Source organism: Equus quagga, chromosome 1 (genome assembly GCF_021613505.1).
Source record: "Equus quagga isolate Etosha38 chromosome 1, UCLA_HA_Equagga_1.0, whole genome shotgun sequence".
Taxonomy (NCBI): Eukaryota; Metazoa; Chordata; class Mammalia; order Perissodactyla; family Equidae; genus Equus; species Equus quagga.
Window position 1 is genome coordinate 132,876,488 of NC_060267.1, and position 13,285 is coordinate 132,889,772.

At 41.8% G+C, this 13,285-nt stretch overlaps 1 protein-coding gene across 1 annotated transcript; it reads left to right on the forward strand.

Annotated features, from left to right (window-relative positions):
* Positions 1-4,033: 4,033 nt before the first annotated feature.
* Positions 4,034-10,151, forward strand: SELENOK (selenoprotein K). Its single transcript, XM_046658749.1, has 4 exons — positions 4,034-4,182; positions 7,837-7,927; positions 9,388-9,471; positions 10,061-10,151. Exons 1-4 carry the CDS (start codon positions 4,164-4,166, stop codon positions 10,149-10,151), a joined length of 285 nt encoding a protein of 94 aa, XP_046514705.1. The 5' UTR covers positions 4,034-4,163.
* Positions 10,152-13,285: the final 3,134 nt, after the last annotated feature.

A 13,285-nucleotide genomic window follows, 5' to 3' on the forward strand; every position in this document is an offset into this window, starting at 1 on the left:
ATCAATATAAAAAATTGAGATATTTTACATTCTTTTTTTCATTCTAAATCTGTGTAATCTAGTGTGTATTTTGCATTCACAGCATATCTCAATTCAGACTAGACACATTTCAACTGCTCAGCAGCCACATATGGCTAGTAGCTAACACGTAGTTCTTTACATTAATGAAGGTTAGGGAAAGAAGGGGAAAGTTATCTTTGTTTAGACACCATCTTGCTACTAATTACATAATTTATTTTCTTTTTGCAAAGTCCTTTCATATTATTTCATTTGATAGGAATATGCCTCATCTTGAAGAATGGATTAGATTTTAAGGAGTGGGGAACATCCCAACAAGAGGAAACACATGAGCAGAAGCAAAAAGGAAGGAAAACAAGGGGTCTATTAGGAAATCAGAAGTCAGGGATATAAACCTAAGAAAATGTATCAGGAAGCCCTCAATGCCAGACCAGGGAGGCTGGGCATTACTTGTCAAGTGGTGGGGACAAATCAAAGCTTGTAAGCAGGAAACAGGCAAGAGTAGATTAAACAGGCAGCTAAATATAACATGGAATGGGAAAGGTTAGAGGTAGTTCATTAGGAAATCACTGCTTTAAATCTCAGGAAGAAACCATCCAGGTAGAGAAATGGAGATGAAGAGATAAGCCTAGCAGGGTCTGGTACTCAGATCCTCACATTAGTTCCCTTCCTCTTAGGGTGATTGGGGAGTTCTTCAGGGACCTGTTAGAAAGATATTTCTTTCTCTCTCAACCAACAAATATCTGAGTACCTACTGCCTGCAAGGACTATGACAGACCTTGAAGATGACAAGAGGTTTTCACATATTGAGGTATGGGGTAACTATTCAAGTTCAAAACTGATTCAGCTTGAACTAGAAAGCCTGACTTACGGCCTATCAAACTTACATTGTACATCTGCTTATCTATTTAAGGAAGGAATCTCTCTCGAGATAAAGAATGTATGCTTCCCCTCCTACACCCTATTGGTGACAACACCCTATTGGTAACGCCCAGATTAGTCCCTTTCCTGGCATCATGGTCACATTGACATGCTAATTTGCAACTGAATATCTCTTTGAAAATGTATCCTGGTTGTGTTTAATGTATCTTCTTTGTTCTAAAAAGATATAAGACTGTACTGAAACTCATGCTTCTCTGGAACGCCTTCTAAGGCCTTCCTGGGTGATAATCCTCACTTTGGCTCATAATAAACTCACCTCAATTTTGATTTATAGGTTGGTTATGGATTATTTGCATCAACAAAGATATAAAAGGGAGCAAGGCAGGTAGGGTTCCTGACCTCTTACAGTTTATAATTTCTTGAGAGTGTGGGGGATCAGAATTTGCCACCCCAAAATGTCTCTTTGGCTCAATTATTTTTAAGAACAAAAGACTCAGGAAGAAACTTTGACCTCCCTCCTAACTGCCCCAAAGAATTTAAGATAGAAGGGCTATTTCAGGAAAGAGCTAATACCATAGCTAGCGATAGTATAATATAAACTAGGTGTGGCACACAAGGAGGAACCTAGCAAAGCTCACTTGATCAAAGTCTGTCCCATGTTCCATTGTCTTAGCAAGGAATGGCAAACATTCATTTAGCAAACACTGTCTTTCCATCTCCATGTGAATTGCCTTCCTCCCCTTTAAGTCCCAAACCACTACCCCCAACATCTTCCTTTGTCTTTAGCTGAAGATGGTATTTAAGGTAGTGGCTTCAGTCATTTTGGTGAGTTACTTAGTTTTCCTGGGTTTCTCTTGACAAGAGATTTCCACATATTGAGGTATATGGGGTAACTGTTTGGAGTTCAAAACTGATTCGGCTTGAACTAGAAAGCCCGTCTTATGGCCTATCAAACATACATTGTACATCTGCTTGACCATCAAAGTAAACAATGCACTCTCTTAAGAATGCATACTTCCCCTCCTGCACCCTATTGGTGATGCTCTATTGGTAACACCCGGATTAGTCCCTTTCCTAATATCAGGGTCATCTTGACCTGCTAATTTGCAACTGAATACCTCTTTGAAATTTTGATGAAAATGTATCCTGAGTGTGTTTAACATTATGTTCTTTGTTCTAAAAAGATATAAGACTGTATTGAAACCCATGCTTCTCCAGAATGCCTTCTAAGGCCTTCCTGGGTTATAATCCTCACTCTGGCTCATAACAAACTCACCCAATTTTGATTTATAGGTTGGTTATGGATTGTGTTGACACTCTCGTGTATACGTTATTAAACTTTATTTGATTTTCTCCTGTTAATTCTGTCTCACATCAATGTAAATCTTAGACCAGCCAGAAGAACCTAGAAAGGTAGAGGAATATTTCTTCCTCCTCTAGTAGAGAGACAAAAGCCTATTATCAGATAAATAAAATAACTTCACATTGTGATAAGTGCTATGAAGAAAATAATCACAGAGATGAGTGGCCAGGGAAAGGCAGTCAGATGTGGTGACTCAAGCTGAGATCTAAAGGATGAAAGGAGCTGGATATGAAAAGAGTCAAGGGAACTGTTCCAGGTAGAAGGAAAAGCATATGCAAAGTCCTGCAGGCATGAAAGAACTTGCAGTGTTCAAGAAACTAAAAGAACAATGTTGCTAGAGCATAACTTGGATGGAGACTGTGGCAGGAGGTACAGTGAAAGGGGCAATCAAGTGTACAGGTCATGACTGGCCTGCAGACCATGACAAGGAACTGGATCTTTTTTCAAGAGCAATAGGAAATCACTAAATTTTAGTGACAGAAAGGCTGTAGGCAAACGAAGGAGACAACTTCCCTTTTAAGATCACTCTTACTGCAGTAGGAAAAACTGCTTAAGGCTGGTAACGGTGGAAGCTGAGATTTCAGTTAGAAGGCAGCTAGAGTAAAGCAGCTAAGAGATGATAGTGGCACCGCTAGGTTAGGAAAAGTCCTTGGGAAAATTAATGATCCCCCCCCTCAAGATTTTTGCAAAAACAATCCCCCACGGGGCTTGTCCCAGTGGCATGGTTAAATCTGCACACTCTGCTTCAGCTGCCTGGGGTTTGGGGGTTTGGATCCTGAGCACAGACCTACACACCACTCATGACACCAAGCTGTGGCAGCGTCCCACATAGAAAATAGAGGAAGATTGGCACAGATGTTAGTTCAGGGCCAATCTTCTTCACGAAAAGAAAAAAAGATTTTCAAGTGAAGGGTGTTGTCCTATTATGCACTCCCAAAAAAGTCAACGTAAAATTATACCTTTATTCTAGATGTTAAAACATATTTACAACTTTAACCAACATTGTTAAACGCAAAATATAATTATTTCCAAAATGTAATTTTCAGTTTCATTTTAATTGAGGTGATTAGGAACCTTCCATAGATCACACACGACTTGCGAACCGAAAACACAACCAAGCAGCCATTAGGACTAATTGAGTGGAGCAAAGTAAATACACATCAGCACATGGTATGCGGTCCACATCTTGAAGAGAGATTCTTACTCGTCTGTCACCTCGACGCCGCCGCCATGCAGTGGCAGCCAACAAGAACCAAGCAGAGAAAGGTCTCACGCTGCACAATTTACTTTTCACACCCGCCCCGCAAGAGCTGATAAAAAGGCCCAGGACGTCTGCTGAACTAAGGGCGAAACCCTGGTTTAAAAGCGAATGGACACACCCAGAGGGTGCCTGCCTGTGCAGTCCTGAAGGCTTGGCCATAACGCCTCACAGTCCGGTCACCGCGTCAACCCCAAAGGCGCCTCCCTCCACGCCCTCAAATACCAACACGTCTGGAAAACCCTGAGGAACTTCCGGACGCCGGGCGATTCTCCAAGGCCCAGCACACGTGGCAGCCGCGCCTCCCCCGCCCCTGGGCCTATCAAATACCTAAAGAGCAGCTTCTCTACATGGATGGTGCAAACCTGCGCCCCAGCCTCAAACCCAGAGGGGCCAAGAACCCGCGCCTTTAAAAGACAATTCCCAGCCTCCTCTTTACCGGAAGTCGACGGCGTGACGAGGCAAAAAAGCCGTCGGGGGCGTGTTTCCGCAGGAACCAATGGGCTCTGCCCACCTCCCTCTGCCGTCGCCGTTTTATCTAATCGCGGCCTGTGACGCGAAAGGGCGGGGTGCGGACCGAGATACGGAAGCCGAGAGGGGCCAGACCTCTCGTCACCCGGGAGGCGGGGAAGCAGAAGCAAGATGGTTTACATCTCGAATGGTGAGTTGGAGGGGCTACGGGGACGCCCGCTGGCGGGGGAGGGCGGACTGGGTTTCTTCCATCGGCGCCCGCCGGGCCTGGCGCCCGTCGCGGCTTTCCTGGACCTTGCGTCCGTCAGCCAGGGGGAGCCGGAGGCAAGTCGGCCCGGCCTGAGGCGCGTCAGCCGAGGGTCCAGCATCCGGCGGGCAGGGGCCGAGTCCCCGCGGTGACGACGGTGCCGGTGCTCGGCGTCCTCGCCCTCGTAGAGCTTCTGACGGGGGGGACTCGCGACAGTGGTCTTTCCCCTCGGGCGTCCGCGTTCGCAACTGGTAATGGCAACAGTGTTAATACCATCTGCGTGGCGCTTATGCCTCGGGCACTGTTTGAGCGTGAATTCCCTTATCCACTCATCTGGTCTTTATAACAGCCTTAGGAAAGATTTTATTTTCCTATGTTATGAATGGAGGCTGAGGCGCAGATAGTGTAAATCGCTTGCCCAGGATCACAAAGGTAGTTATGGCTCAGTTCGGATTCGAATCGAGGTAGGCTGACGTCAGCGTCCTTGCTCTTACCAACAATATTGCCTTTCCGTCACGTGTAAAGAGAATTAAATGAAAGCTTTCGGTAGGCTTTCTCTTCCTGTAGAGGGTAAGTAGTCATTCTTAAAATTTTTTGCCCTAATTTCAAGGGGTACAGGAAGATGCACCACGCCCTTTAGGAGCAAGTTAGTTATTCCAGGAATAGAGGATCTGAAAGACGTAATTCAGTGACTCCGCAAAGAAAATGACTGCAAAGGAAAGACACAATATGACTGGGTTAGAACAGTGGCAGAACTGCCTGCCCATCTGTTTGACTTAGGTGAAATAAATGACTTGTGCAGTCTTTAGTTGTTGGATCGCTAGAACTAGGTCCTGGTTCCATTTGAATCATCTGTTCATTTTCAGAGATGACTAAGTGAGAAGTCTTCTGGCTGAATGCACTTTACATTTCTTTCCTCTTCAATATCTCACTCCCTCCTCCTTGTCTCCCACTTAAATAACTTTGAAACAAGTAGGTTGAAGGACGCTAAAGAAAAGCATCAAAGTTTCATCTTAGTTTTGGGCACTTGCAAACTTTGTGTTTTATCGTTTGGGTCTGGCATCTTCTATTTATGCATTCCTGAATGATTCTTTGTATTTGTAGTGTGTCTTCCTGTGTATGCATTATCGTAGTTCATCTGCCTGAATAACAGAAAGGTCCTATTAGGGCCTTTTATGTCCCTTTCATAGTTGAGAAATGCCAGTTGCATTCAAGCAACTTATTTCCCTCTGAGGATATTGGGAGGGGAGGTTTCTGCCTTCAGAAACAAGGAGGGAAAGTGCAAAAAGCAAGATGGAATGATGCAAGTGCACGCAGTAGGTTCTTTAGAATCCCAAAAGAAGGCTTGATGGGTTCCAATTAGATCTGTTTTCTTAGGACTGTATTTATTAGCACTTCATAGTTGACAAAACATTTCTTACTGCCAAATGACTTTTTCCCCCTAACCATTCTGTATGATTAGCCCTTTTTCCTCAGAGAAGGAAAATGTCACGTCAGCCAATGAAGCAGAGCTAGTGAGAGACAGAACCAAGCCTCTCATCCATGCACTGTCTTTAAGTGTAGCTCTTTTTTCTCAATAGCTCTGTGAGAGCTCAGGTCCTAGTGGAAATACCTGAAAGCTAGTTAAGGAAAGAGGAGAGGTAAACCCTGGCTGGAGGGGTGGAGGTGAGCATGGAAGAGTCCTTGGGAAAATGGAGAGGAGAGGTAGTTGACAGCTCTTCTTCTCCCAAAATATTCTGACCTCTTGATTTGCAAGGCTGAAAACAGGCAGTAGTAACTTCTCATGTTGTAGCTTCTATTATTTAAAGTGGTTTGAAAAATAGATCCAGTTTTGTTTAAGATAAAGCTGAAGTCTATAATTAGAATCAATAATATTCTGTTATAGAAAAATAGTGGTTATTTTAATGAACAAGCCAGGTTCTCTCTGTACGTAGAGCACACATTCTTTGCTTTATAAAAAGACTTGTAAGATTATGTATAAGCAATCTTTTTACACAGGCAAGAGACTTTGCAAGTGAAATACCCTGAACACATTTAGGAAAATGGAAGTGGTGTGAGCCTTCTTTTATATTCACACATCCCATTTGTTTCCTCAAAATACTTGAGTAAACAGGTATTCTTAACACCTATGTTCATAGCAGCATTTTCACAATAGCTGAAATGTGGAAGCAACCCAAGTATCCATCAACAGATGAGTGGATAAACAAAATGTAGTAGACACACATAGTGGAATATCAGCCTTTAAAAAGAAGGGAATTTCCCTAGATACGGAGAACAGATTAGTGATTACCAGAGGAACAGGGGGTGAGGGGAGGGCGAAAGGGGTAAAGGGGCACATGTGGATGAGAACAGATAAAAACTAGACTATTGGTGATAACATGATGGAATCTGTACAGAAACTGAAATATAATAATGTACACCTGAAATTTACACACTGTTAAAAGCCAATATGACCTCAGTAAAAAAAAAAAACAATAAAAAAGGAAATTTTGAAACATACTACAATATAGATGAACTTTGAAGACATTATGCTAAGTGAAATAGCTCATCACCAAAATACGAATATTGTGTGATTCCTCATATGAGGTTCCTACAGCTGTTGAGTTCATAGAGACAGAAAGTAGCATGGTGGTTGCCAGAGGCTGGGGGAGGGGAGAAATGGGAAGTTAGTGTTTTATGGGTACAGAGTTTCATTTGGGGAAGATGAAAAAATTCTGGAGATGGATGGTGATGGTTGTACAACAATGAGAATGTACTTAATGTCATAGAACTGTACACTTAAAAATGGTTAAGGGGCCGGCCCCGTTGCTGAGTGGTTAAGTTCACGTGCTCCGCTTTGGTGGCCCAGGGTTTACTGGTTCAGATCCTAGATGTGGACCTGCACACACTCATCAAGCCATGCTGTGGCAGCGTCCCACATAGAAGAACTAGAATGACTTAGAACTAGGTTATGCAACTATGTACTGGGGCTTTGGGGAGAAAAATAAAAGAGGAAGATTGGCAACAGATGTTAGCTCAGGGCCAGTGTTCCTCACGGAAAAGCATACCTTAAAAAAAAAAAAAAAGCTTAAAAATGGGGGACTGGGCCTGTGGCCTAGTGGTTAAGTTTGGCGCACTCCACTTCGGCAGCCTGGATTTGTGGGTTCGGATCCCAGGTGCACACCTACACCACTTGTCAGCCATGTTGTGGTGGCAACCCATGTATAAAATAGACAAAGGTTGACACAGATGTTAGCTCAGGGCTAATCTTCTTCAGCAAAAAAATTTAAAAAAAAAAGGTTAAAATGGTAAATTTTGGTGTATATTTTAACACAATAAAAAAGGGGGGGGAAATACTTGAAGCGTCACCCACCAAAATTACAAACTATAGGAAGGCATTTGACATGTTAGAGGAATGACCCCTAGATCACAGAGTTTTACTTCTCTGAACCCTTCCTTAGAATGATGTGCGCATGACCGACATCTGCTTTTGTTGACCGTTTGGAACAATGGCCAAGTTGAAAACAGTCTATGATTGTTACCTAACTGATTAAATGTAGTGCATCTTGTGTCAGGGATTTGTAGCACTAACCGAAGTTTCTTTGTTCTTGTCTGTAGGACAAGTGTTGGACAGCCGGAGTCAGTCCCCATGGAGATTATCTTTCATAACAGATTTCTTCTGGGGAATAGCTGAGTTTGTGGTTTTGTTGTAAGTATAGTAGTCTTCTTAATAGCCCTGATGTTTAAGTTGACAGAAGTACATTAGGTACATTATGTTGCGTATCTTAAGCTCAACTTTCCTGAAGCAGTTTTTAATGGTAAATTTTTTATTAATAGCTTTTCTAAGGGAAGTGAAGACTTTCATAGCGGTAAAGCTGCCACCAGACATCTTAAGATTATGAATATGTTAGTTGAGTTGGTAAGCTTGACCACATCTTAGCCTTGGTGGTAACCATTTCAACCTGCAGCTATGGAGCCAGGCCTGCTTGTGCTGATGCCAAATGACAGCGCCTCACTTTCTCTCTGCAATTCCTGGCTTTAGTGTGTATGTGCAACTTTTATTACATATTAAACAACAACTGAACAAGGGGAATTAGATCTTGATAAAAAAGCTCCCAAGTAGTATCCTTTTTTTTAAAGGAAGGGTTAGAATCGATACGGGGGAGACAAAAATTTAAACTTCACCATAATTTCAAGCAATTCTTAAATACACTTTTCGTCTTTCACATGCTGTTTGTTTTATAAAAATTGTTAATCAACTACTAAGAAGTCTTACTTATCCTAAGTTTGAATGTCTATTGAGTGTCTCATGGGCAGAGAGAACTGCAGGGATGCAAAGATGTGGGAAACAGTCCCTCCACTGACTTTAATATCAGTAAATATCTTCCTATGACAAGGGGTTTTGGGGTGGGCATGAGTGTGGAAGGTGCACATCAGAGGAAGTTATTTGGGGTGGAAGAAACATAGGAAAGATGGCAGAGAAGTTTGAATATCAGGCTGTGATCTTTATTCTTAATTTGGTTGTAGCTGTGGTATGGAAAGATTAATCTGATGGCTGTGTGTAGCATACATCAGAAGAGTAAAACAGGAGACAGTTTCATAGAGCATTACAACAGGGGACAAGAGAGGCCTTAAGTAACCCAGTGCAAAACTTCTTTAAAGTCTCTTACTAATTTTACCTACTCCATATTGTTTATTAAAAATATTGTTTTAAATTAGTTAAATTCTTCCCCTTCACAAATAAAATTCCATTTAAATGGATTCCCAGAAGCTCGCCACCCTTAGCCACTCCCTCCCCAAGGTAACGTTAGGTAGGCTATCAGCAGGGGAAATGCAGGGGCAGTGAATCTGTGATACCATAAGAACAGACTCTGGGACCTGACAGCTGTTGGAGAGTGGAGGAAGGAAGTTGGAGTGACTCTGGTTTGAGAGTCATCCGTAGACTCTGTCTAGGAGAGTTATCAGTAAATGAGAAAGACAGGGAAGGGTGGCTGTGGCACAGAACATTGCACATTCTGTTTAGACACATGCTTGTATTAGATGTTGTCCAGCTGGCTTCGAGAAATGTGGTTTTGGAGCTAAGACAGTTTAGTCATCCTCTCATGGAGGTGATTGTTGAAACCATATGTTGAAAGTGGCACTTCTCTTGTTTTCTGCCCCTTGTTTCAGTTTCAAAACTCTGCTTCAGCAAGATGTGAAAAAGAGAAGAGGCTACGGAAGCTCATCTGATTCCAGATATGATGATGGAAGAGGGTATAGCTTTTAAATTAATAATAGATATTTTTACTCCGTTGTGTATTTTAATTAAATTAGATATTATTGCTAGATGACACATAGGCTCATGGAAATTAAAAGTTATATTCTGTTTCACAAAATTAATACATTACTGTAAATTGTCAGGTTGCCTCTGAGTTGATAGAGTTAATCTGACAAAGTTAAAATGTACCTCAAATATCCTATGGGAAATATCTAAATTAGAGGATGAAAACTGATGGCCAACATTAAAATCTGGAGATTTACTTTTGAATCTGGATTTCCAGCTGCTAATGAAAAAGTCAGAAGATCAAGTATCTCTGGGTTAGGCTTGTGTTTCCATGTGGCAAAAGTCAGTTGGAGCGGGTTTTCAGTTGGGCGTTTATAGGAGGTGCTGTTCACTTCATCACAGTCCTTGCTTGACTCAGCTTTGCTCATGTTCACTGTGTGTCTGGTCCCTATAAGGGTTTGAATTTTTGACCTAAATGGTAGTTCCTATTTTAAAGAAAAGAGTCTATTTGAGTGTTTAAAAGGAATCAATTGAAGTAATGTCTCCTAAACAGTAGAAATTAACTTTTTCTTCTTTTAGGCCACCAGGAAACCCCCGCAGAAGAATGGGTCGGATTAATCATCTGCATGGCCCAAGTCCGCCTCCAATGGCTGGGGGATGAGGAAGGTAACTTCAAATCTGAAATTATTCTGTGGGAATTTCCTTTGGAAAATGCCTCCTTAAGAAGGTTTTCTTTGGGAAAAGAAGTTGCCCAATATTTTGTAATCCAGACATCATTATTTGGAAGAATATTTATATCTTGACCCTTGAAAAATCCTTGGCTGTATTATCTAAATATCTTTTGAAAAAGGTTTTATAATATCTGTTGATTGTTGGGCTTTTCATCCAGATCCAAATTAGTAACTAGTAACTAATTATTATAATGTTTTCTTTGTAAACATTCTAGGTAAATGTCTGCTCTAAGAAGCAGACAGCTGGACATGCACATTCATAGCAGAAGGAGACCATCAAGGAGTGGAGGGCTGACCATGCTGGACAAGTAGATGAATGTGTATGTCTGAATAAGGATTGCCCTGTGTCCTCACAGATAATGAGGTCGTGCTGGGAATTCCCTCCACAGGGATCTGGCATGACTGACATGCAGTTCTATAAATGCGTATGTTTGTCTCATTATCCTTTTTGTATAGTTTATGAAACTATTAATATAGTTTTAATAAGGAAATATTTTTAGGTTACAAAACTGACTTCTCATCTTTATATAATTAAAATACAAAAACTCTGAATTTGAAGAAAAATAAAAGGCTGTGTATTAGTACTTTGTGTCACCTTTTTCAACTTCTGAAATAGTGTTTATTGTTAATTTGTTCTCATTTATAAATAAATCACATTGTATTTATTTCAGTAGTGTGCATACAATATCTGTCCTCTTGAATTAATTTTTATCTTGAAACATTTGTCCCATGAATCTTTAATACATGTCTGAAAATTTGCTGCCGGATACAATTAGCAGGATATTTATAAAGCCATAACCGACAAAACTGAGCTACGAAATGAAGATTTGCTAGGTGATCTTTAAATTCGTGGACTTCAATGCTATCTTGACAGATTTGAGTTCTAAACTATTGCATAACATACTGCCTGTCGGCGTTAACCCCATTTGAATGCTGATAACGCGCTCGCTCTTTCACCAGAATGGAAGCTCTGTGAGGTTAGAGATTTTGTCCTCTTTACTCCAGTGGTTTGAACAATGACTACATGTAATAGGCACTGACGTATTTACTGAAAAAATGAATAAGATAGGTAATTCTACTTCCAGTGTTTAACAGGCTTTGAAACCAAGTGTTCAGTTAAGCCATTTTTATATCCATTTATAAGTATTTATTCAACCCTGTTTGCCAGGAATTGGGGATGTAGTGACATAAGACAGTGGTCTTCCACCGTAACGAAAGAGGCAATTATACCACAAGTTTAAAGATAATAAAGATAATTTATCGATCACTCAAGTCTGTGTCAGACATTTTATCTTTTACGTACTGCTAATTCTGACGCACTGAGGTGGTAGATAATATTTGCATTATACAGATACACACAAGGGCTCAGTAAAGTTTAGTAACTTCCCAGATAGTATGGCTAGTGAGTGGCAGAGTCATTCTGTCAAACTGCCTAAGGCTGTAGCGGGGAGACAGGGGCAGAGTCTCAGTAGGTGATGGCTTCTCGGCATGTGACCCATGATCTCCCGCCCCTCAGGACTGCTGCTGCAGGACTCTTCCTTAGGGCTTATCCTGGCTAGAGTCCTGACTGCATTTGACATTTAGCCGCCCCACTGCATATGAGGTAGTTAAACTATTGTAGGGCAGAGTGTAGCCTCTTGAGCAGCCTATGCTCAGATTCATCTTTGCTACTCAAGAGCTTATGATCTTGAGTGAGTTATGTCATTCTATCCCACTTTACTCATCTGTAAAATGGGGATTAAATTCCTACCTCAAGGGGTTCTTCACTTAGCAGTATTTAGTCAACAAATGTTTATTGGGCACCAGCCATATGCTGAAGGAAACAGTAGCAAATAAGACAAAGTCTCTCATCTCATGGAACTTACTTTCTAGTGTGGGAAACAGTAAGTGAGCAGACTACATAAGTACAGACTTAATTCCTGCTGCCAAGGAAATAAGAGGAGGATAACTGAGGGAGGCCTCTTTGAGGTGACAGTTGAGACAGGACAAGAATGGCCCAATGATGGGAAGGGCTTAGTGTGTCTGAGAAGCTGAAAGGAAGCCAGTGTAGCTGGAAATGCCAAAGGATGGGGGAGAGGTATGCAGTGAACCTAGAAATGTGGCAGATAATAGATTAAGTATGGCTTATAGGCTGTAGTTAGTTTAGTTGTTTACCGTGAGCAAAGGGAGTTTACAGCATGAGAGTTTAAAGCATGGGCTTAATTTTTGTTTGAGCTAACTCTAATATTAAGTGGAGTGCTGGGTACATACTATTGATTGTCTTAACTACTTCACAATATTTTAAAACTTGACACTTGGGCAATTGTATGAAGAACAGATCACAGGAGGACAAGACTGAAAGCAGGAACTTGGGTTAAGAGGCTGTTGTAGTCGTCTGTGTGAGATGATAGTAGCTTGGACCAGGTAGTGGCAGTAGGAATAGAGAAGTGCATGCATTCAAGGTATATGTTAGGGACTGCAGAATTTGCTGATGGATTGGATGCAGAAGATGGACAACTGAAGAATCGAAGTGATATTTACTGAGATGGTTAAAGTGGGCGTAGGTTTCTTTGGGGGTGTAGGGATCAAAAGTTCCATTTTGTACATAATTAAGTTTGCAATGCCTTGTTGACATCCAAGTGGAAATTCAGAATATGTCAGTCTGGATCCCAGGAAGAGATCCAAACTGGAAATATATATTTGGGAGTTTTCACATTTAAAGCCATGAAACTGTATAAAGTCATCTAAGGAGTGTGTAGAGAGGAGACCTAGCTCCAGAGAACCCTAACATCAGAGTCTGGACTGAGCACGACCGGTGACGTGAGAGAACTAGGAGTATGCGTGGTGTCCAGGAAAGCAGGAGGAGAGACAGGCGTGAGGACCAAATAAGATGCCAGTTATTGGCTGGTCCAGGGTAAGCGCTCAAAACAAAAACCACGTTCGTTGCTTGCATGCTACAGCCGGGACCAATCACAGCAGCATCCACCCAATCCACTCCCCGCCCCGCCCCGCCCGCGGCCCTCTTCGAGCAGCCCCGCCCTTCCGCCTTCCCGGAAGTCTCTGAGGCGATTCCCAGGCGGCCATCTTTATTGTG